Source organism: Chiloscyllium punctatum, chromosome 25 (genome assembly GCF_047496795.1).
Source record: "Chiloscyllium punctatum isolate Juve2018m chromosome 25, sChiPun1.3, whole genome shotgun sequence".
NCBI lineage: Eukaryota > Metazoa > Chordata > Chondrichthyes > Orectolobiformes > Hemiscylliidae > Chiloscyllium > Chiloscyllium punctatum.
In genome coordinates this window covers 64080159-64105144 of record NC_092763.1, presented here as the reverse complement: position 1 = coordinate 64105144, position 24986 = coordinate 64080159, and the positions used below count along the sequence as shown (strand labels likewise).

Here is a 24986-nt window from a genome sequence, read left to right as displayed (position 1 = left end):
CTGCACCTGTGGCACAATATTACTTGCCATGAATTAACAGAAGCCTATTTTTTGTCCAGGTTTTGCTGCATATATACACCGACAGCTTCAATATCTAAGGTTTTCTGAATGGTGGTAAACATTGTGCAATCAGAAAACATCCTGTGAGATAGAAGGGAGGTAATTGTTGAAGGGGGATGGGTCCTAGATGGGTACTATCCTGACAAACACTTGCAGTGATGTGCTGGAGTTGAAATATTTGACCTCTAACACCCACAATTATCTCCCTTTATGTTAGGTATGAATCCAACCAGCAGAGAGTTTTCCTGGATTCCCAATGGCCCGTTTTGCCACGGCATTGTCGAGAATGGTACATTAACTGAACCTCCATCTCTTGCTAGTTGCATAGTTATTCATTACCATTCATGATTGGACGTGGCAGGAATGCAGGTTTTAGATCTGATCTGTTGATGAGAGATCATTTAGTCTATTGATTGAATCATTCTAATGCAACAGGCATGTGTTGTTCATCAGCTTTACCAGGTTGACACCTCACTTTTTCTGGATGCCTGGTGCAGCAGCTGGCATATCCTCCTGTATTCTTCATTGAATTATGGTTAACCTTGTCGTTTGATGGGAATGGTACATTAGGGAGATATGCTGGGTCCTGAGGTTACAAATTGCAATCAAATATAATTCTGCTGGTAATGGCCCAGCACCTCGTGGATAGCCAACTGAGAATTGCGCGAACTGTTCAAGTTAGCACACTGGTAGTGCCACAGAACCTCCATTGTATTATATTCTAAATGTGAAGGCAGGTCTTGATCTCCACAAGTACTGAGCTGTGGTCACATCTCCGCACAGAATCGTGAATGTATGCATTTGCGACAAGAATGAGGTCAAGTTGATTTCGCCCTCTTGTTGATTCCCCCTCCACTTACCACAACAAAAGTCTAGCAGCTCTCTTTTGGGATTCAGGTAGCTCAGTCGGGTAGTAGTGCTACTGAGCCATTCAATAATTGACATTGAAGTCCCCATCTGAAATACTGAGCACTCTCGTGCTTCTTCCAAATGGCATTTAAAGATTGCACTGATTTATCAGCTGAGGGGGGAAACGAGGGCAGTAATCAGCAGGTTCAACTTGATTACATTTGAGTGAATGTTGAGGACTCCCCGGGCAATTCTTTTCCACCTATAAACCACTGTGCCACCATTTTGCTCCCCATGGTGAAACAGGGTACACCCAGGGATGGTGATTGTTTGGGACAGAGTTATGGAATTATATGTTCTAGACAATGACTATGACAGGAGGCTATTGCTTGACTAGTCTGTGGGATAGCTCTCCCAAATTTGGCATAAAAATTGACATGACGTGAAAACAGAGTTGGGTATGCTATTGTTGGTTCTTATGTAGATGACAGGTTGTCCAGCTGGTTTCATTGTTTTCCTTAGACTTTGCCGTGGTTTCATACAATTGAGTGTCATTTCAGAGGACAGTTAAGAGTTAACCTGTAGGTCTCAAGACACATGGAGGCCCACACCAGGTAAGGATTGCAAATTTCTCTGTCATTAACCAGATGTCTTTTTAACAACAATAATTTAATAATTGGCTACCTGATTGCAATTAGGCTAGATTTTTGTTCCAGATATTATGGAATTGAAATTATGCCATCTGCCATGGTTGGGTACGAATCCATGCACCCAGAACGTTAGCCTGGGGTTCTGGATTACTAGTCCAGTAACATTACCATTACATCATCACCTCCCCTTTAACTGTATTCGAGGTAAGGGGAGGACACAATATAGAAATTAACATATTGGGTGATGGGGCTTTGAAATTAATTTCTGAAAATAAAGAGATGATGCCAAGGTTCTGATCTAGTTTGGGGAAATAGCCAGGAAGCAGGTCAAGAGTCATTGGTAAGAGAACTAAATTCATTGTTGGAATCAGAAAGTAGCTGTGGGTCTCATAAAAATCTGAATTGTTCTTTCTTAATGATATGTAACTATATTTTTTAATATTATAAAATGCATGTGTGTAAAATATATCTGGCCCCACATGCTACAGGATGTAATCCTCAATGTTTAATTAAAGGCTTACTGTTGTTGATGAATAACAAAAACAAGAATATTTGGTTCCAAATGGCTCACTTTCAAATTAAGAGGAAAATAAAAGAACAAGATAAATAGCATTGGTTGAGATCAACTGAAAAGCTCCCCTATCCTTTCCTCAACCAATTTTTGAATCAAAGACATCAGAGGACAGCAACTCTGAATTAAAAAGGGAAAACAGTTAGGGGTTCAATCCATAAGTGAAAGGTAACAAAAAGCATCTGATAGATAACTTAGCAAAATTTTGGAGTCAAATAAAGTGGAGGCAATATTTCAAATAATAAAGTTTGAATTGGCAAGATTACTAGTGTAAATAACTACCTACCCAGAACCACTCCCACCTACAATTGCCACTTTCTTCCCAGCAGGAACTTCAAATGATACTCCATCAAGGACCTTGTGACCATCGATATATTCAAAGCAAACATCTTCAAAAGTGATCGCAGATTTCTCAGGAGAAACCTGCAGTGCTGGTGCCTTTTCTACATCCTAAAAACCCCCAAAAAAACAAAATTAAGAATTAAGAGCAACATGTAAGGTTAAAACAAAAAGACACAAAATGACTTGCATCTAATTTCCCATTGGGACATCTTAAAAAACTGAAGGAGGGGTCTCAAATTATTAAACATTTTCAAGATATATTTTTTAGAATACAAAGTAAAATGTGGAAGTTAGAGTCTTACATCAACATGTTGACTTTCAACAACTGTGTCACATTACCTTGATCTTTGCATCAACGCTTAGCAAGGTAAATAAAGTATTCATGTCTATTAGCGCCTGTCGTGTCTCTCGATATACCGTGCCCAAAAAATTTAAGGGAAGAGACAGCTGGAAAAGTAGGCCATTTACCATCACCAGGTCTCCAACTGTCAGTGTACCTACAAAAGAACAAGTATTACCATAAACTTGTATATAGACATAAATTCAACTTGAAGCAGTATTAACAAAGACCTCAACAGGAGCTTATTACTATATAACAATATTCGCATTAACCAATAAAAGGCAGTGAATTTAATGAAGTAGAAGAGATACTTGCTGATGATTGCAAAAAAAAAAGCAGTCATTTTCAATTTCTCAGATACTGACAGTCTGCACCCATATGCAGCAAGACCGAAACATTCAGGCTTGGGCTAATAAGTGGCATGTAATTTTTCCACTGCACAGTGCAAGCCAACAATTGTCTCCAACAAGAGAGAAGCTTGGCATGGATGAGTTGGACCAAAGGGTCTGTTTTTATACTGTACATTTCTATAACTCTATGACATCCAAAAGCATTACCATCACTGAATCCCTGCTATGAACATCCTAAGCTGATGGTTATTACCAATGACCTAGAGCTGAACTGGACCAATGATATAAACACTGTGGCTACAAGACCAGGTCATCAGCTGGGAAATACTGCAGGGAGTAACACCTCACCAACCAAAGCTTGTGCACCATCTACAAGCCATAAGTCAGGTGATGATGGAATACTCTCAATTTGGCTGGATGAATGTGATCTCAAACACACTGGGTTTGACACTATCCAGGACAATGCAGCCGGCCTTACTGACCCCACTCCATCTATCAACTTAAAGATTCACTCCCTCCACCAGTGACACACAGCAGCAACAATGTGCACCATTTACATGATGCAGCAACTTACCAAACCTACTCTGACAACACTTTCCAATCACAGACAAGCTAACCTCCTCAAGAAAAAGGACAGCAAACACATGGGAATTTCTCCACCTCCAAGTTCTTCAACAAGCCACATACCATCCTGACTTGGAAATATACCCTATCACTGGATCAAAATGGTGGAGTTTCCTTACCAGCACTATGGGTATACTTACATCGCATGGACAGCAGGAGTTGAAGAAGGTAGCTCAACGACACCTGCTTCCAGATGATCACAAATGGCAACAAACTCTAACCTTTTCAATGGCATCCACAGCCGATGGAAGAATACAAAAAACTGAATGTGAGTGTACATGGGGCATTGTCATTGGATTAGTAACCCAAGAAAACCAGGCTAATTCTTCAATTAATTTGTGGATGTGAGTGTTGCTGGCTGGCCAGCATTTATTGCCCCTTCCTAGGTGCCCTTGAGAAGTTGGTGGTGACTGGTTATCTTGAACTGTCCATTTGCGGTGGGTTGACCCACAATGCCATCAGGGTTAAAAGTAGAAGATTTTGACCCAGAAACAGTGAAGGAACGGCAATATATTTCCAGGTCAAGACAGTGAGTGGCGGGTGATGGTGCTCCCTTGTATCTCCTGCCCTTGTGCTTCTAGATGGAAGTGGTCATAGGTGTGGAAGGTGGTCTGAGGATCTTTGTGAATTGCTGCAATGCATCATAAAGATAGTACATACTGCTACTACAGAGTGTTGGTGGAGAGAATGGATATTTGTGGATGCTTGACATTGTAAAGTTATAGTGAATATCCCCACATTGGACCTTATGATGGAGGGAGGCCATAACTGAAGCAGCTGAAAATGATTAGACCAATGACACTGGGAATGTGGGTTTGAAACCCACCATGGCAGATGATGACATCTGAATCAATGAAAATCTGGAGTGAATAGCTACTCTAATGGCAACCATGTAATTATTGTTGTAAAAGGCTATCCTGTTTACTCATGTTCTTCAGGGAAGGAAATCAGTTGTTCTTACATTTCTGTCCTCCGTGCGAGTTAAGACCAACAGCAAAATGGCTGGTTCTTAACTGCCCTCTTAAACGGCCCTAACAAGCAAGTCACTCCAGTGGCAATTAGGGAGGTGCTGATTATGTAAATGCTGGTACAGCCAGCAATGCCCACATTCCATGAACTATTAAAAATAAACAGGATTTATCAGTTACTGCATTGAGCATTAGTGCTAATTTTAATTCGGACAGGGGAAGGAAGCATAAGTCGAAACAAAGAGGGAAGTCTAACCTATTCAATGATACTTTGCTGATATAAACCACAGCTTTAGTTGTTCTTCCCTGCCATTGCCCCATTCTTGGCATGTGATTATTGGTTCCACGCCTGCACTAATTTCCATCCCAAACTGCTTCCAAATATGGGAAAGATGGGTTGCTTTCTGGAAGTAAAGGTATTGCCACACTGCAATTTTCACCCAGCAATAATTAATGTCCAAATAAAAATGGTATGGGTCTTAGAAGTGATGGCATTCCCATGCATGTGATGTTCTTTTGCTTCAAGATGACTGAAGTAGTTTTGGAAATAAGGCAAGTTGCTGTAGTGCATGCTGCAGCTAACACTGAATATACAAACATGAATTAGCATCAGGAATAGGCCGATTGGTACTGCATATATTTGCCATAGATCCTGAGACAGCATCTTCCAAACCCATGATCAACTCCATCTAGGTGGGGCAGCAGATACACGGGAACACCGCCACCTATAAGTTCCCCTCCAAGCCAATCACCAAACTGACTTGGAAATATAATGCCATTTCTTCAGCAGCGGTTAGATCAAAATCCTGGAATTATCTCCTAACATTGCACATCTACCTTGTGCAGCAGTTCAAGAAAGCACTCTCTCAAGGGCAACTCAGGATGGGTAATAAATGCTGGCCTAGCCATAAGTGAACATAAAAACCATCTATTCTTAATTACTTGCTGTACCTCCATACTAATCTATCATATTCATACACCAGGACACCCAGATCCTTCTACAAGCTCTCATCATTTAAATAATATACTTTAACCTTCTTGCCAAAATAGACAATTTCACACTTTCCAAAATTATAGTCCATTTTCCAGATCTTTGCCCACTCAATTAACCTATCTACAATACAGCCTGTGTTTACTTTCCAGTGTACTTTCCCACCTATCTTTGTGATATGATCATATGTGCATCAATAATAAATCAGTAGTGGATGTTTAAGCTAAGTGAGAAATGCCAATCAAGCAGTTTTAGTCTGGATGCTGTTGAGCTTTGAGTGTGATTGCATCACCCATCAGACTCCTGACTTGTGCTTTTTATGTGCTGGTAATAACAAAGAGATCATCTTTACAAAAGGATGCAAATATGAAGATGGCAGGGTTATTGAAGGAGACAAGAAAAATGTCAGAACTCCAGCTTAAAATGCTGTGCATTTTTAATGCTATAAACCTAAATTGTAATAACCAAAGTCTTAATGATCATTTTTTGGAAATATGGCACACTGAATTATAGTAACATTATCAATTTTTCCTATTGTTTTGAATTGGTAAAAACAGGACACAGTCATCTTGTCATGATTGCAGTCTAATGCTGCAGTTTTTGTACAAAGACTTGTAATTATCACTTTTCAAATGCTTATTAAAATGAAATGGTCATCACACTGAATATTCAAAGAAAAGTTTATATCAGAAATTTCTAGGCTCTGATGGCTATAGCAGTTTAGCAAATAAAACTTCCTTTGATTTTCAGATCAGTTGTCAGTTCATTGCTGTTGATGCAATGAATAATGAGAACTGTGTCTGGATTTGAAATTAATAGATTAAACATAGCACAAAAATGTATTATTTAATTGTGTTTTTCATAACTGACAGAGGGAATACGGGAGGGAAAAACAGAAGCATTCTCAAATTATTCCTAAATAAGCTATTTCAAGAATTGTATAGAGTCAAGTAATTTTCCTGCTTGTTCGAGGCACTTAATTGCCTCAGGTCACCTACCTGCAGGATACACATGACTACCCTGACTTGGAACTTCTCACTATTCCTTCCTTGTCCTTGGGTCAAAATGCTGAAACTCCCTCACTGATGACATTGTGAGAACATCAGCAAATGGACAACAGCAACTCAAGACGACAGCTCACAACCACTTTGTCAAGGGCAACTATGGATGGGCAATAAATGCTGGTCTTCTCAGCGATGCCCATATACTATAAATGAATAAACAGAAACCTAGCATATTGGTCTTATGCCTGCAGCCATTGCCACTGGTGTTCACAAATTCAGTCAGTGAGTCACTATTCCTCAAGAAGTATAGCAAAGCAACCTCCCAGTCCTCAAAGTAAATATAGACTCCAACAAGTAGAAACACAGGTGGATGTTGGGAGATATCGCCTGGGATCCAACATAGTTGGTTCATCAGCAGGTCATCAATGAATTTTAAAAAGAAGTAGGATTAGTACTCAAAAAACAAACCAACTAAATGAGGGGAGGAACTTTACAAAGAATAACACATCCAAATGTCCAGGCTATAAATCTTTAAAGCAAATTTGCCAGTTTAGTCACAGTACCTGCTAGGATTCCTTGACTTGCAAGTAGCATGATTCCAGTCAGGCCACAGCTAAAAATAAGATTCTGACCGAAGTTCAGTACTGCAAGGCTTGAGGCAGTCTTCAGAGAAGCATTTTCATAAGTCTTCAAGTATCCATCATATCTTGCCGCTTCATACTTCTCGTTGTTGAAATACTGAAAGAGGAATTTAAACTACAGTACTCTTTTGCCAGTGGATAGCTAGCTTTGCACAGCAAGAGCTTTCTTAAATTTATAGAAAAACAAGTATAAGTTTGAAAAGCTTTTCTGCAGAATCTAAGGCATCTGTTCTTAATATTGAGGAAAAGATGGGAATATCTTAAGTTTTGACGTTCTTCTGAAAGTACGAGGTGCTACCAAGTTACATTTCCATGGATGTCAGACAGTGTCTGTCAGCTTTCCAAAGTTGCAGTTTTAATGTTTGCATTGACAACCTGACTATGGGGCCATTGCAGCCAAAACCAATTTGATCATCCAATATCCAACTACAAAGTTGATTGTATGGCAACTAGCAGCACGACCTCTTGCTAATTTTGACCTTCTCAACATGCAAGCCCATATTTTTCTTCAGTGCTCCAGGTGATATCAATTTAAAGCAGACCTGGGATGAAATTTGAAAATTCCCAAAAAGAACAAAATACTGCAGACATTGGAAATCTGAAATGTAAACAGATGTTGCCAGACTGCTAAGTTTTCCAGCATTATCACTTTTTTTTGAGAATTCCCTAGTGTGTCACTAACGTAACAAAGGAACTTTTTAGTCACATTTACTACATTCCCACCATTGGTACTATTTGATAGCTAAAATACATACTTTCAGCTTAGTCGCACACCTGGGTTAACTTGCAATTGGTGTAAAACATTGCCTACTGAGCTACTCTCCCAGCAGCTAACAATATAATCGCAAAGAGAGCAGTTTGAGATATGGTGTTGAAGTTTACTATACTTCCATGAGCAAGCCTTGTTTAGAGAGAGAGAATTCTGCCAATACTATACCAACCTACCTTTGAGAAAAGGTATATTGCAGCCAAACCAGCATTTCCATCCATGTGGCTAAACCTTAAGTACCAACAAATTCACACTTGCATAATAACTCTTACATCCTAGACAGTCACTAATTCTGGAGCAATTGCAATAATTATTTATCAACAGCGTCTAATGTTTGTTTTTGGACACAATCACAATCAAACTTTAAGACGTATAATCTAAATTGCTCACAGCTCGTAAAGGAATAAAATTAAATTCATATGATAGAGCCAACGCTCAAAGAATTGCTTATACTAGGGGTGTTAATTACTTTATAACACTTTGACATTGAGAGTTGTAACAAGAGCAGGGGAGGAAGAGTATAACAATTCAAATTGTATAATCTTAAAAGATGGAATTACTTTTGTTTTGATACAAGGTTGTTTAGAATCATTAAAATAATTCCACACATCCTACCTTCACAGTTTCATAATTCAGGAGCGAGTCTATTGCTGCATTGCCTGCATCATTATCAGCTTTATTCATTTCAATTCGGAACCGAGTCCTACAAGTGAGAAATTAAACATTTTTAAAGTCATCGCAAAGACACTGTTGGTTAAGAAGAAAACTGAAATGAAATAGATTTAACATTGCTACAGTACCTCCATTGTGTGATGCCAATTGTAAAAACTGAATATGCAGTTAAAGTTCCCAGAGTTATTAACGCATATGGTCCACCACATTTATAATACTGTAAGAAATAAACATTTAAAGTGAAACATTTCTAGAATTTACAATTTGCTATAGTCATTACTGTTAACTTTAGGTAAATGCAGTTTTGTGCATTTGAACATGAATTCTAATGAGGAGTTGATACATTTAGGCATAGATATTAGTAACAGAAGGCCATTTGGCCCTTCAAGCCTGATTTGTCATTCTATAAGATCATGACTGATCTGATTACGGCCATTTCACTTTGGAATTGAGAATCTCCACTTTTCTGCCTACCCCTAATAACTTGAGTTTCTTGTTAGTCAAGAACATTGTCTTCACTGTTCCCTGGGGAAAAAGGAATTTCATAGATATATGATTCTCAGAAAATTTTCATCATGGTCTTAAATGGGAGACCTCATTCTTAAACTGTATCCCTAGTTGTAACTTCATTATAACGCAAAACCTCCATTCAGCAAGTGTGCCGTAGAATGTGTTTCATCAAGATTATCCACTCATTCTGGATGCAAGTTTAAACTTTCCTCACAAATTAACCTCCTTATCCCAGGAATTAGTTGTGAACCTTCTTAGCATTGCTTCTAATGCGATTCTGTCCTTTTTTAATTAGAGACCAAAACTGTAGACAGTACTCTAGATATGGTCTCATCGATGCTCCTGTAGTAAACCATCCCTGATACTATATTTCATTCCCTGATCCACCATATTTATTAAAAATACTTTGTTCAACAAAGGGCACAAATATTGAAAACAGCGCAAAAAACTGCAGCACTTACCAAAATGCTACTGACAAGCAGCACTTCAAAGGTGGTGGGACCAAGGTTAAACACCAAGGCACTCAGAACAAAACTGATACCTCTTGTCCCTCGATCTATAGCTTTTGAAAGTGCACCAGTCTGCCTGCTGAGATGGAAACTCAAATCTAAGTTGTGTAGGTGGAGGAAGACATTTTTGGCTATTCGCCTGATAGAACTTTGGGCTACTTTGCCAAATACAGCATTCCGGAGTTCATTGAAGAATGCTGCACAAATCCTTGAAACACCATCTGCAAAGGAATTTTAGAAAAATCTAATTACCTTTTGAAAACATGTTTCATCATTTCAAAGTTAATTTCTTCATGAAGAAAATGAAAATTTTAATCAAATTTCAAAACTGAACAATAAGTTATGACTGACATTATTCATGTCTTTGTAACACATACAATATATTAGCAAAAATACAAAACAATTATTTTCTGATGGTTCAGCAAGTTGATGCACTAAAGGCTGAGCCATGCAGACTAAAAAGAACTCAAATTTCAACAAAATTAGTAAGCTAGTTGATCACAGTGGGACCACAAAGAGAACATTACAATGGCATCATCAATACTGACTTTGGAAGGGTTTGGAATAGATGTTAGACAGGATTGCTGCTCTGTCTAACAAGCCCTACAAAAACTATAGATATTGATCAAGGCAAGTACGTAACTTAGTTTTGACATAACCATTTGTTGGAATTGATTCACCATTAAAACTCAGTTATGAATAAAAGATGACAAACTCCACTTTGCAAGAAAGATAATTCAACAGGTCAGCTTTCTCAAGACCATAAGATATAGGAGCAGCCCAGGTCTGCTCCACCAGTCAGTGAAATCATGGCTGATCTGATAATTGATAACTCCATTTTGATTCCTTTACTAATTAAACATGTGTCTATCGCAGCCTCATATATACTTAACAACCCAGTCTTTACAGTTCTCTGTAGTTCATTACCCTTTGAGAAACAATTCCTCATGTGCCTTAAATGTGGGACTCATTATTCTGAGATTATACCCTCAGGTCCTAGATCCTTCCAAAATGGGAAACCTTTCCACATCTACCCTGTCAAGTCCTCTAAGAATTGTTGTTTCAGTACAGTCATCTCTCATTTTTCTATATTCCAATGAGTGAAGGCCTAACCTACTCAAACGCTCCTCATAAAAAGTCCCTCCATACCCAGTATCAGCCTAGTCAACCTTTTTATGGATTATAGTGAGCCTAAGCTGTATTCCAGCTGTGGTCTGAGGATTGCCTTTAATAGTTTTAGCAAAAAACTTTACTATGCCATTACCTTTGGAATAAAGACCAACATTCCAATTGCCTTCAAGAGTGTGGTACTGGAAAGGCACAGCAGGGTAGGCAGCATTGGAAGAGCAGGAGAATCAATGTTTTGGGCATAAGCCTTTATCCTTTCTGATGAAGGGCTTCTGCCCGAAACATCGATTCTCTTGCTCCTCGGCTGCTGCCTGACTTGATGCACTTTTCCAACACCACATATTTGACTCTGATCTCCAGCATCGACAGTCCTCACTTTCTCCTAGTCCAACTGCCTTCCCTATGAACCACTGAACTTTGATTAGCTATTATGATTCATGCACAAACACTCCCAAATTTCTCTACTGTAATTTTCTGGAATCTCTCTATTTAAATAATATCATTCCTGCAAAAGTGCATCACCTCACTATTTTTCACATTATATTCCATTTGCCCACTCACTTAATATATCTATATTCCAAGATAGATTCTGTGTTCCTTGTTAGTTGCCTTCTCATTTATTTTTGTGCCATCTGCAAACCTGGCTATAGTACATTCAGTTTCCTCATCCAAGTTATGAATATATGTTGTAAATAATTGTGGCCCCAACATGGAAACCTGTGGCACTTCACAGATTGCAAGTTACCATCCTGAAAAAGCCCCCTTATCCTGACTGTCTGTCTTCCATTGGTTATCCAATCCTCTACCCATGCCAATGTACTCCCTCCAACACCATAGGCTCTTGGCTTATTCAGTACCCTAATGTGTAGTACCTTATCAGATGATTTCTGAAAATCCAAATATATTACATCTTCTGTTTCCCCTTTATCTATCATGCTGTTTATTTCCTTAAAAGAATTATTAAATTTGAGGCATGATTATCCCTTCATGAAGCCAGGCTGATTCGGATTGTTGCATATTTCTAAATGCTAAACTATTACTAGACATTCTTTATACCAGACATTGATCATCATTAGATTCTTAATTCCAGAATTTTTCCTACGGAATTTAAATTCCCCCAATTGCCAGAGCATCTTCTGATCTAAATCTTGTATTGTCAATTTCAGTTAAACTTCTTTCTTATTTTTGAGAAAAGGGCATAAATACTTTCCCCCAATAACAGACATTGAGCTAGTGGCCTATAATTACCTGTTCTGTGTCTTCTTCCCTTACTAAATAAAAGTATTACATTGACAGTTTTCCAATCCTCTGGAACATTTGCAGAATCTATGGACTCTTAGAAAATTACTACCAGTCCATCCACTATCTCTGTTGCTAGTTCTTTTAATACCTTGGGATGCAGCTCCATTGAACTTACTGGCCTTTAGCCCAGAAGGTTCACTAGCACTTTTTCTATTGAGATACTTCGTGTTTATTTCCTCTCCTTCTTTTGCCCCTTGATTATTTAGTAATTTTGGAATGTTATTAGTGTCTTCGACTGAAGAGGAAAAAAAAACAACTAACGCAGTCAAAATGGCATTATCAATTGCACAAAAGACATTTGGCCTGCTTTTTTGTTTTGACACGAAAAAGAAGTGATCACTACAAATTGAGACCATCAGAATGGTCTGTACTTGAAATACATCCAATACTTGTAATATTGTACATGCTGTCTGCCATTTCTATGTTACTACCCAGTTTTAAACCCATTTTTGCCTGTAAGGGTTGACACTTGAAATGTTGCGCATGCATGGAAAAACAGTATGGGAGTTGGCTTTATTGGAGAGCTCTTTCACAGATACAACATGAGCATGAAGTACCGAGTAACTGCTTTCTGTGCTGTTTGATTCTCCCGCACCATTAGGGTTTCTACTGCAACAGCTAAACAAACGAGGCAATGAGTCATCATGAAGTAGATTGAAGGTCTAACCCTTTTATTTGCTTCAGCACACAAATTTAAAACGATAAATCTATTACCCTTTCAGGCTTAGTTTCCTGCCACATTATGTCTCACTTTTCTTTGCAACAGAAGTGTGATTTACATATATTTTGATATAATCTGTAAACTCAAATCATTCCAGTAAGAATCTAGTGCACAATGCATAAATTTATGCAAAGTGAAAAGAAAATTCTCTGCAATTCTCCTGCCAGAAACGTTTGCTACTCATTGCAACCTGCACTGCAAGAAAGTCAACATCTGTCAAGCAAATTAAAATATTTTACTTACAGCCAATAAGGACAGCTGTTGCCATGGTGATGACTGTACCAGTTGCATCATTCAGGTTCAAAACACTACCTGACATTTGGTTGAGTTCATCCACTGCATATTTAAACATGAAGGGAACCATTATATTCATGAGCTGCAAAGACACATGAGCAAACATTACAAAAGGTTGAACACTACACCTAGTGAATAATTTGACTGATTTACAGCTTCCTGAATAAAGGTCCTAGAGGCACTTCTAAATGTCAAGTCCTTGGTGCTGTAAAAAGTTGGCAGTAAAGATTTAATTCATTGCAACATCTAATAGCTGGCAGCTGATGCCATTGCTCTACTGTATTTACATGTTTACTTTAAACAAAAATGACAGCAACATATTTTGATGTATTAAAGTAAACAGTTGCACCTCAACATTTAATACATTCATAAAAACACAATGCAGGTCTATATAATTCTGTCTTTTTATTATTAAAAAAAAGTCACTTCTGATCAAACTAATATTACAGATTGATACAAGTACCCAATGTTTATTTTTAAAATCAGGCCAGGATTTGCAAACCCACACCATCATTCACATTATAGCCTCTACTAATGTCAATCTTCATCCAGCCACTAGAAGCTACCCAAGGGCATAAGGTTGATCAGAGGCTAAAATTTCCTCCACTCCTTTCAATATTCATCCAAGCTTCAGAAATTATACATAGCATGGCAGGCCAAATAGTCTCCTTTTGTGGCTGCAAATCATTGTGCAGATCAAAAAAGCAGCAAGATAGCAAAGGAAAATTTGTGAACTTAATTAGCCCTCTCCATTTAAATCACAACAACAACTCTTTAAAATAAAACACCATTGCTAGTTTCTAAGTGTGCAGATATTCAATTCTATGATGGTGCTAGAAATAAACTGAACTTTTGAGGTGGGGGTGGGGGGTGGGGTGGGGAGAAGAGATACACAGATGAAGAAAAAGAACTCCATGTAATCATACATCCCAGATGCAGCCAGTGATATGGTTGCCCAGTAAAGCACAAACAGGTGGCTGAATGATTCCCTTGCTATGTTCACATCCATTTTTGTGGGTACGATCTGAAGACTTTAAAAAAAGCATACTCTTGAGAACATAGGGATGTCACTTGAGCGACACAAAACTGGGAAATGTTTCAGATCAGATTGTCACAAGATATTTAGGAACTATCAGTTGCCACAGAACATTTGAGAAGTTTTCTTTGAAAATAAATAAAGGTTAACACTTGCATGCCAAAATCTTATTAGTCAATTGATATACCGAGTGAGCAACAGACCTGCTGACTAACCTGGCCTTTAGATTCTACATTCTCCATGATCAAAGTAGAGGGAAGGGAAGAAAAAAGCATAAATAAAGAGAAATATCCATTTAAAGAAAACTAGATAAGTACAAATGAAGAAACAAAAAGGGACAGCGTAAGATGAAGTGGAAGACCATGAGTCATAGAATCCCATGCAGAAAGAGGCCATTCGGCACTTCAAGTCTGCACTGACCCTCCATGTCTAATCTACCTAGCTTGCATATCCCTGGACACGACAGAGCACTTAGCATGGCCAATCTACTCAATTACACACCTTTGGACTGTGGGAGAAAACTAGAGCACCTGGCAGAAACTCGCATTGACAGGGGGAGAACACGCAAACTCCACACAGACAGACAGTCACCCATGACTGGAATCGAACCCGAGCCCTTGGTTCTGTGAAGCAGCAGTGCTAACCACTGAGCCACCATTACATCTGAAGGCCAGCATAGACCTACTGACCTGAATATTCACTTTTTTTTACAAGGTTTGTAGCTCAGGTTGAGGTTTAGGGTGTAGGTTTGCTCGCTGAGCTGTAGGTTTGATATCCAGACGTTTCATTACCTGGCTAGGTAACATCAGTGGCGACCTCCAAGTGAAGCGAAGCTGTTGTCTCCTGCTTTATACTTATAGGTTTGTCCTGGATGGGGTTCCTGGGGTTTGTGGTGATGTCATTTCCTGTTCGTTTTCTGAGGGGTTGATAGCTGGTATCTAGATCTGTGTTTGTTTATGGCGTTGTGGTTGGAGTGTCAGGCCTCTAGGAATTCTCTGGCATGTCTTTTCCTAGCCTGTTAGCCAGAAGTTTAACAGAACGAAACAGCCGCAGAATGCTCCGCGAACTAATCAATGACGCCCACCACAGACTCCGAAAATACAACCGGGAAATTGCACGCCAAAAACCGTTATTCAAACAAACAACAAATCAAAAATGGACAGACGCGGTAGAACGAGCCATAAACACCAAACAACGACAAACACAGAAAAAGAAAAATCAGGACCTGAAGAAAAAACTTGACAAACTCACAAAAACAAAACCAATAACACAGGGGCATGGATAAAGAACTTATCAGACCAAACCCTATCAGACACACAAAAAGCGGTACTAGTAAAAGGACTAAATTTCAATTACCGAGACGCTGACAAGAAGGATTTCCTAGTGGCATTAGAAACCACACTGAAGGACAACAAACTCACGGAAGAAACACAACAAACGATAAGACAGACAGTTGCACCTACTCTGAGCTGAAAGAGGAAGGAAACAAACTGAACACACAAGAAAAGAAAGCCCTAGAAAACCTCAAAAAAGACAAAAACATTGTTATGTTACCTGCAGACAAAGGTTGGCTCTCAGTCATCCTGAACAGAAGGGACTACATAGAGAAACTCGCAGACACCAACACCTACCAACAGGTGGCGGTAGACCCGACCACAACTAGGAAACAAAATTACATATCTCTGAAGAAAATTACACAATTTCGGACAATTAAACAAGACGGAATTCCAAAAAATGAAACCAGATGGGACCAACACCCCACGATTCTACAGACTACCAAAAATCCATAAACCAGGAGCCCCCCTCAGACCCATAGTCTCACTACCCGGAACACCAACTTACAGACTGGCCAAAGAACTACACGCAAGACTGAAATACCTAGTAGAAGAGTCACAGCACTCCATCCACTCCACCCAGGAATTCCTAAAAATCAAAAACACCAAAATAGAGGAAGACGAAACAATGATCTAATTCGACGTAACAGCACTGTTCACCTCCATCAACATCAACCTGGCAAAGGAAACACTTACCACACTTTTAGAAGAGACCATCACACACACACCAACCACCATCAATCACATTACCAACGAAAACATCATGAAGCTAGTGGACCTGTGCCTCACCACCCACTTCACTTTCAATAACAATCTACAAACAAACCAACGGCACACCCATGGGATCTCCGCTATCAGGATTCATAGCGGAAGCGGTAATGCAAAGACTAGAACAAACAGCCCTACCAACCATGAAGTCAAAAATCTGGGTCCGCTACGTAGATGACACCTTTGTCATCACAAAACAAAACAAGATAGAGACATTTAACATCAGCAACACCCTCACAGGCATAAAGTTCACCAAGGAGGAAGAAACCGACAACAAACTCGCATTCCTGGACGTCACAGTCGAAAGAACGGACAACGGAGAACTACAAACCTGCGTATACAGAAAATCGACAAACACTGACCAAATACTTAACTACACCAGCAACCATCCCAACACACAAACAAAGCTGTATCAGAACACTATTCCAATGAGCCACCACACACTGCAGCACAGACGAACTTCGGAAAACAGAGGAGAACCACCTATACAACGCATTCAAGAAGAACGGATACTCAAAAAAAAAATACAGTCCGCAGATTCCTCAAGAACAAACCATGACAAGCAGACCAGACACAGCCAGAAAGCCTAACCACCTTACCATACATCAAAGAAGTTTCAGAAATGACAGCCAAACTACTAAGACCCCTCGGAATCCTAGTAGCACACAAACCCACCAACACACTCAAACAAAAACTAACAAACCTAAAAAGACCCAATACAACCCATGGACAAAACCAACGTCGTCTACAACATTCCATGCAAGGACTGCCACAAACACTACGTAGGACAAACAGAAAGAAAGTTAGCCACCAGGATACATGAACACCAGCGAGCCACAAAAAGACATGACCCTCTCTCCCTCGTAGCCCTACACACGGAGGAAAAAAACCCACCATTAGGACTGGGACAACACATCTATCCTGGGACAGGCTAAGCAAAGACATGCCAGAGAATTCCTAGAGGCCTGACACTCCAACCACAACGCCATAAACAAACACACAGATCTAGATACCATCTATCAACCCCTCAGAAAACGAACAGGAAATTACATCACCACAAACCCTAGGAACCCCATTCAGGACAAACATATAAATAGAAAGCAGATGATAACAGCTTCACTTCAATTGGAGGTCGCCACTGATGATGTTACCTAGCCAGGTAATGAAACATCTGGATATCAAATCTACAGCTCAGCAAACAAACCTACACCCCGAATATTCACTTCTGTGCTGTAAATTTCTACGAAAATAAATGTTTCTAACAAAAGAGAACAGATAAAGAAAAAGGCAAAATAACGCATGGAAAATGAGTCACAATACATCCTCGAGGAGAAAGTGAGGACTGCAGATGCTGGAGATCAGAGCTGAAAATGTGTTGCTGGAAAAGTGCAGCAGGTCAGGCAGCATCCAAGGACCAGGAGAATCGATGTTTTGGGCATAAGCCCTTCTTCAGGAATGAAGAAAGTGTGTCCAGCAGGCTAAGATAAAAGGTAGGGAGGAGGGACTTGGGGGAGGGGTGTTGGAAATGCGATAGTACCAAAAAAAACTCCTTGCTCAAAGGCCACTCCAGAAAACGTTCAACACACCAGTGATTCAATTGGAAATGTGGCCAGTTCCTAATGATCAAGTGGGCTGTAGCTGAATGAAGGTCAGGCACGGTGGCACAGTGATTAGCACTGCTGCCTCCCAGCACCAGAGACCCGGGTTCAATTCCCGTCTCAGGTGACTGTGTGGAGTTTGCACATTCTCCCCGTGTCTGCGTGGGTTTCCTCCGGGTGCTCCGATTTCCTCCCACAGTCCAAAAATGTGCAGGTTAGGTGAATTGGCCATGCTAAATTGCCCGTAGTGTTAGGTGAAGGGGTAAATGTAGGGGAATGGGTCTGGGTGGGTTGCGCTTTGGCAGGTCAGTGTGGATTTGTTGGGCCAAAGGGCCTGTTTCCACACTAAGTAATCTAATCTAAACCAATCTAAATACCATATAAAGAGAAAAACATGTTGTATTTTAGTAGATGCCATTCAGTTATTAAATGCAGCCATGTAACAATAGTTTAGAACTCAAATTTTGTTAATACCCTGACTGGACTGTCTTACTGCACTGCTTTTGGGTTGCCTCCCATATGGTAACTGCCCATTTTCTTATTTACATCCAAGTGCATTCACAATCACCCATGAGTTCATTGACACATGCTGATCCCAGGATTAATCAATACCTTGATTTGAAATTTATTTTCAATCAGTGAATGGCTTGCCCCATGCCATCTCTAATCTCCTCCAGATCTACAATCTTCAGTGATATTTGCACTCCTTTAATGGTCTACTGAGCATTACCAACTATAAAAATTGATCTACCATTGGCATTCAAGCCTTCAAAACCCAAAGCTCCAAATCTCCTATCTGATCTTCTCTGCTTCTAAGATGCCCTTTAATATCACCTTTCTAACCTTAACCTACTTTAATATCTCCTTGCTGACTGTCAAAAATTATATCATGAACACTTCTGTGAAGCACAACAGTGCTTTTCTGCAATGTTCAAGGCGTAAGGTAAATATGAGGTTCTTATTGTTGAATGTTCAGTGAAATTGACATCTGATAACAGATTTGTTAGTAGTAAATGGTAAAATCACAAATAACCTATAAAATACCAAAGGCTACCACTGGCATGAGATTCCTGATGAAGGGCTTTTGCCCAAAACGTCAATTTTCCTGCTCCTCGGATGCTGCCTGACCTCCTGTGCTTTTCCAGCACCACTCTAATCTAGACTCTGGTTTCCAGCATCTGCAGTTCTTGTTTTTACTGGAGATAAGAGAATGTCATGAAGCCATTATGCCACTTGAATCTGTGGCTGACTGATCCAGTGATGATATATAACATCGGCAACATGAGTTATATAGTAGACAACTTGTTCAGTGGATCAATTAACAGACTTAAAAATCTACTGTGCATATAGATTGCTAGACACACACTTAATATACACGAGAGCCAGCTTCCAAATAAACAGACAAAAAAAATTAGTCACATGCTAAAATCATGCAATACATTTTAAACAGAATAATAAAATAGATAGTGTGTTTTGTTTTCAACTGTCATGAAAACATTGCAAACATGCTCTAAAACTGCACATCAATTCTGCAATTAAAATGAAGGAAAGCACAGATCTTAAGACAAAATCCTATATTTGTGAGGAACAGAGAATGCTACTGTATATTGCATGATATGATTTATTCCATAAGGATAGAACACCAAATTGCTTAGGGGCAATGCAGTCATGTGTCCCAAGTGAATAAAGCTATGATTTCAGGGCACAGGGTATATAGTTAATTTCATAACTATATATTAGAAAACTGTAAACAAAACAATATAATTTTGGAAGGCATCTTTAAAAAGAAAAATTGCATTTACCAAGAAAGCACGCAAAGAAAGAGGTTTCAAGTAATAATTGAACAGATTGCACGTTTAATTACAAGTCTTATTTTGATCAGAACAAGCTTGACAAATTTAATTAAATATTAAATAATTAAATACTAGACACTTTACGTTGCTGAATGTTAACATTAAGTCTAAAGGTTACCCTCCCTACCTCCCAGCGTCTTGACCCTGACAAGAAAATAACTTGGATCCCTCTAGCTTCGGACCCATGCCAGTACAGGTCAAAAGAAACAACTTGCATTTGAAGACTTCAAACTCCAAAACAAACAAAGTTCACAGAGGCAGCAAATAAAAAAAAACACTGGGATCTCTTGGAAGATACCTGGCAGAGTAATCAGATTCTGAAAGAGATAAATATTGACTACATAGTGTAATGGTTGGAATAAAGAAACACATTTTCCCTCTTTTGTTTCTTTCAGGGACCATGAGTGTCATTAACAAAATCAGCATTTGTCGTCCATCCATTACGTTTGCACTGAACGGCTTGCTCAGCCATTTCAGATGGCTGTCAAAAATCAACCACATTCCTGAGAGTCCTGAACTATTGGCCAGATCAAGTAAAGATAGCAGATTTCTTTTCCTAAAGAACAGTAACCAGGTAGGCTTTTCCAACAATCAATGATAGTTCTTTGTTGTTATTACAGATAGTAGTCTTATATTTCAGACGTATTAATTAAATTTAAATTCTAATAGCGGCCATGTTTAGATTCAAACCGATGTCCCACAGCATTACCCTGGGTCTCTGTATTATTAGTCAAGTTAGGTCATGCCACCACATCTGGAACATTCATCTCTCTCTTTGTGATGCTGAAAATCATTTTTTTTTCATTTCTGACTCTCAGAAAATAGCAGAGAACACTAAGCAGGCATTCTGCCCGTAGTGCTGGTCTTAGTTCTCTGAAGGAGCAAATTATGTAGCTCAATTTCCTGGCTTCTCAGATGTACAAAAGAAAGTCTTACGCGAGTCATTTGTAAATCATTTGTATAATTTAGCTTTGTGACAAGTTATGAACTGTAGCTGATTTTTTTTTGTCTTTAGCTTTCAGCCTCCACAAACTATTTCCTGAATACAAGGTATTGAAGCTAAAAATTAACAAAATGGATGCTAATATAACTTGTTTAATTAGTTGCCAAAAAATCTGTTTCAGTTTGGTGAAAACACAAAATTCAATGACCACACTAAACCCCATTATTAACTTTGGGAAGTGAGGAAGAATGGGACTGAGTTGGAGAAAAATCAGCATGAAGTGCATCCTCCTATTTGCGACCAACCTCAGTGCTCTAGTTCCCTCCCACAGTCCAAAGATGTGTAGGTTATGTGGATTGGCCACACTAAATTGACCAGAGTGCCTAGGCATGTGTAAATTAGGTGGATTAGCCATGGGAAATGCAGGGATAGAGTCGGTGTGGACTTGTTGGGCCAAATGACCTGTTTCCACACTGTGAGGATCCTATAAAAAACTCTCTTCCTACAGAATTTTAACTGATAACTTGTCACCTTGTTGCTCGTATGTGTTACAGCATACACAGCTTGATTGCCTGGCAAAAAAGGAAGTTTAAAAAGGATTGAAGCAAAAACTTTTGCATGAAAACAGAGATGGAACTCAATTATTTGGACTTGGGTTCTTCTGACTAAAATTAATTTAAATCCCTCATCTTTCAGTGTTCATTTCTTAAATTACTATTTCTTGCATTTTTAAATTTTAATTTAGTGCCTTTACTCAAATCGCATTCACTAGATTATTACATTACAAAGTTGATCAAATGTAAATACTAAAAGATTGTGAACGTTCTTTACTTAGCTGCAGAAATAGATCATTTGGAGTTGTGATTTATAACCACTTCACCGATCACAGCAAATTCATTAATGCATAAAATAATGTGCAAAACAAGTCTAATTATGGCTTCCTTACTAACATTGAGATTAAATTCCCTCAATTGAAACCAGCACAAACAAAGGTTTTTCCTAGACAGGATTACCAAAGTATTAGATTAAATTAGATTAGTGAAAAAAAATTGAGAAATGTGTATAGTCATAACGAAGGTCCTTATAGCTCCATGAATCAGGAGGAGTAGGGCCATTCAGCCCCTCAAGCCTACTCTTCCATTCAATTGAATTATGGCTGATTTCATTGTAACCAAAAAAATCCACTATCATTTACCCCAATAATCTTTTAGCCTCTTAAGATTCTATGAATCTCGATCATAAAAAATAATCAGATTCTGCTTTGTTAACTATTTCATGAAGAGACTTCCAAAGACATGATCCTCAGAAAAAACATTTTCCTAATTTCTTTTAAATTGATAACTAGTTCTCAATTTTCCCACAAGATGAAACATCCATTTTTCCAGTCACATACTAAACTGACATCATACTATTTCTAGGCATAAGTGAGCACTGCAGATGCTGGAGATCAGAGTCCAGATCAGAGTGGTGCTAGAAAAGCACAGGAGGTCAGGCAGCGTCCGAGGAGCAGGAAATATCGATGTTTTGGGCAAAAGCCCTTCATCAGGAAAGAGGCAGGGAGACTCCGGGGTGGAGTGATAAATGGGGGGGGGGGGGGGGGAAGAGAAAGTAGCAAAGAGTACAGTAGGTGGATGGAGGTGGGGATGAAGGTGATAGGTTTGAGGAGAGTGGAGCAGATAGGTGAGAAGGAAGCTAGGCAGGTAGGACAGGTCATGAGGACTGTGCTGAGCTGGAAGGTTGGAACTGGGGTAAGGTAGAGGGAGGGGAAATGAGGAAACTGGTGAAGTCCACACGGATGCCCTGGGTTGAAGTGTTCTGAGGCGGAAGATGAGGCGTTCTTTGTCCAGACGTTGGGTGGCGAGAGACTGGTGGTGGAGGAGGCCGAATGGGAGGGGGATTTGAAATATTTGGCCACGGGGCAGTGGGGTTGAATGGTATGGTGTCCTGGAGATGTTCCCTAAAGCACTCTGCGAGGAGGCGTACAGTCTCCCCAATGTAAAGGAGACCGCATCGGGAGCAACGGATACAATAAATGACATTGGTGGATGTGCAAGTGAAACTTTGATGAATGTCGAAGTCTCCTTTGGGACCTTGGATGGAGGTGTGGGTGCGGGTTTTGCATTTCCTGCGGTGCCAGAGGAAGGTGCCAGTGGGGGAAGAATGGGCTGTTGGGGCGCGTGGACCTGACCAGGTAGTCACGGAAGGAACGGTCTTTGCGGAAGGCAGATAGGGGTGGGCTGGAAAATATATCCCTGGTGGTGGGGACATTTGTAGGTGGCAGAAATGTTGGCGGATGATGCGGTTTATGCAGAGTTTGGTAGGGGGGAAGGTGAGGATCAAGAGGGTTCTGTTGTTGTTGCGGTTGGAGGGGTGGAGTTTGAGGGTGGAGGTGTGGGACGTGGATGAGATGCGTTAGAGGTCATCTTCAACCAAGTGGGAAGGGAAATTACGGTCTTTAACGGAGGAGGCCATATGGTATGTTCTGTGGTAGAACTGGACCTCCTGAGAGCAGATACGACGGAGGAATTGGGAATACGGAATAGCATGTTTTCAGGAGGTAGGGTGGGAAGAGGTGTAACCCAGATAGCTGCGGGAGTCAGTGAGTTTGTAAAAATGTCAGTGTTAAGTTGGTCGTCATTGATGGAGATGGAGAGGTCCAGGAAGGGGAGGGAGGTGTCAGAGATGGTCCAGGTGAATTTAAGGAGAGGGTGGAATGTGTTGGTGAGGTTGATGAACTGTTCAACCTCCTCGCGGGAGCACGAAGTGGCGCCGATGCAGTCATCAATGTAGCAGAGGAACAGGTGGGGAGTGGTACCGGTGTAACTATGGAAGATGGACTATTCTATATAGCCAACATGTAAAAAATGTCAGTGTTAAGTCTGTCATCATTTGATGGAGATTGAAATGTCCAGGAAGGGGACATCATACGATATTTTCTGACTAGCATATGGGATTGGTAGCAACCTGGAGACCACCATCTTCAAGGTTCTACTTTTAAAAACATGCTTAACTCCCTATTTTCTGCTTTTAGAACCTCATTCTTTGTTCAACCTATGCATTAATACCAATGTGTACAATAATGGTTGCCTGTTCATCCTTTCAATCCACAGTATTCTGTGGGCTCTCCAAGACATCCTTGACTCTAGCACCAAGGAGGCAACATACAACCCTGCAGTATAGTTTCTGTGGCTGCAAATGATTTATCCCCTTTATGATTAAATCTCTATTATTATAGCTTTCTCACAATTATTCCTCCTCTGTCATGCAGCAGACAATACCAAAAATTTGTCTCTTGCTATTTTCCTCTGAGGCCATTCCCCCAACATATCTAGAAGAGTATTGCTACTTTTCAGGAGAAAAGCCATAGGATATTTGCGCAGTGTCTGCCTAATCCTCTTTCTCTGCCTGGTGGTCATCCCTCCCCCTGTGGAATCTTAGCCTGCAGAGTGACCATCTCTCTGTAAATGCTGTCCACTCCTTTTATTTTAGTTTGATACATTATTTAACATTTAAAAATTTTTTTAAAATTGGAAGGCACAATAAAATGCTCAAAATAAACTGCAAAGATAAAGTTACAAACACAGCATATCTCAAAATATGAACAAATTACTGACCTTTGCCCCACCTAAAAGGCCAAGAGACAAAGCCACTCTGGTACGTAGATCAGGTCTATCCTTTGGCCAAACATACGTCAACATAGCCCTAAGAATTTTTCCTGTATCAACATCTTTCAACTGCAAGATAATTTAACAAAATTAGCACATTTTCAAACTTCAATTTTGATAAAAAGAACTCCAAAAACATGAACATTTTGGGTTTCTAATGGTTACTGAGTTGACAATGCAAATGATCTTGTTTAACAAACGCAGCAAGTGCTGAGTCACTCTTGTGGTGAGAATTATACTGGTATGTACTTAGTTAATGGCTGGGTGCCCAAGTCTTCCCGTAAATTATTGTAGTTACACTTAGAAATGGAGAAGGATGCTTAAAATTATTTCCAGTTATAATTTTTCAAGGAAATTTAATGACGAGAAAGCTTCAAAAGATTAGAACAACAACATTGTAGGTCTTCTGAATCCTTAAAAATATTTCATTGCTTTGCTAAAGCAACACAAATTTGCTGAAATTTGCAAAATAATTACTTACCTAACTTTCAAAA

The 24986-nt window shown here is 39.6% G+C and overlaps 1 protein-coding gene across 3 annotated transcripts in view; it reads right to left on the bottom strand.

Moving 5' to 3' along the window:
* abcb7 (ATP-binding cassette, sub-family B (MDR/TAP), member 7) overlaps positions 1-24986 on the bottom strand; it is an 87681-nt gene that overhangs the window by 31021 nt on the left and 31674 nt on the right. For all 3 annotated transcript variants that reach the window (XM_072595423.1, XM_072595422.1, XM_072595424.1), the window contains exons 4-11: positions 24442-24561; positions 13245-13377; positions 9803-10071; positions 8960-9048; positions 8775-8862; positions 7313-7487; positions 2812-2969; positions 2417-2580 (exon numbers count right to left, since the gene is read on the bottom strand). In XM_072595423.1, coding sequence (XP_072451524.1) covers positions 2417-2580; positions 2812-2969; positions 7313-7487; positions 8775-8862; positions 8960-9048; positions 9803-10071; positions 13245-13377; positions 24442-24561 — 1196 coding nt within the window. The remainder of the gene's footprint in view (positions 1-2416; positions 2581-2811; positions 2970-7312; positions 7488-8774; positions 8863-8959; positions 9049-9802; positions 10072-13244; positions 13378-24441; positions 24562-24986) is intronic.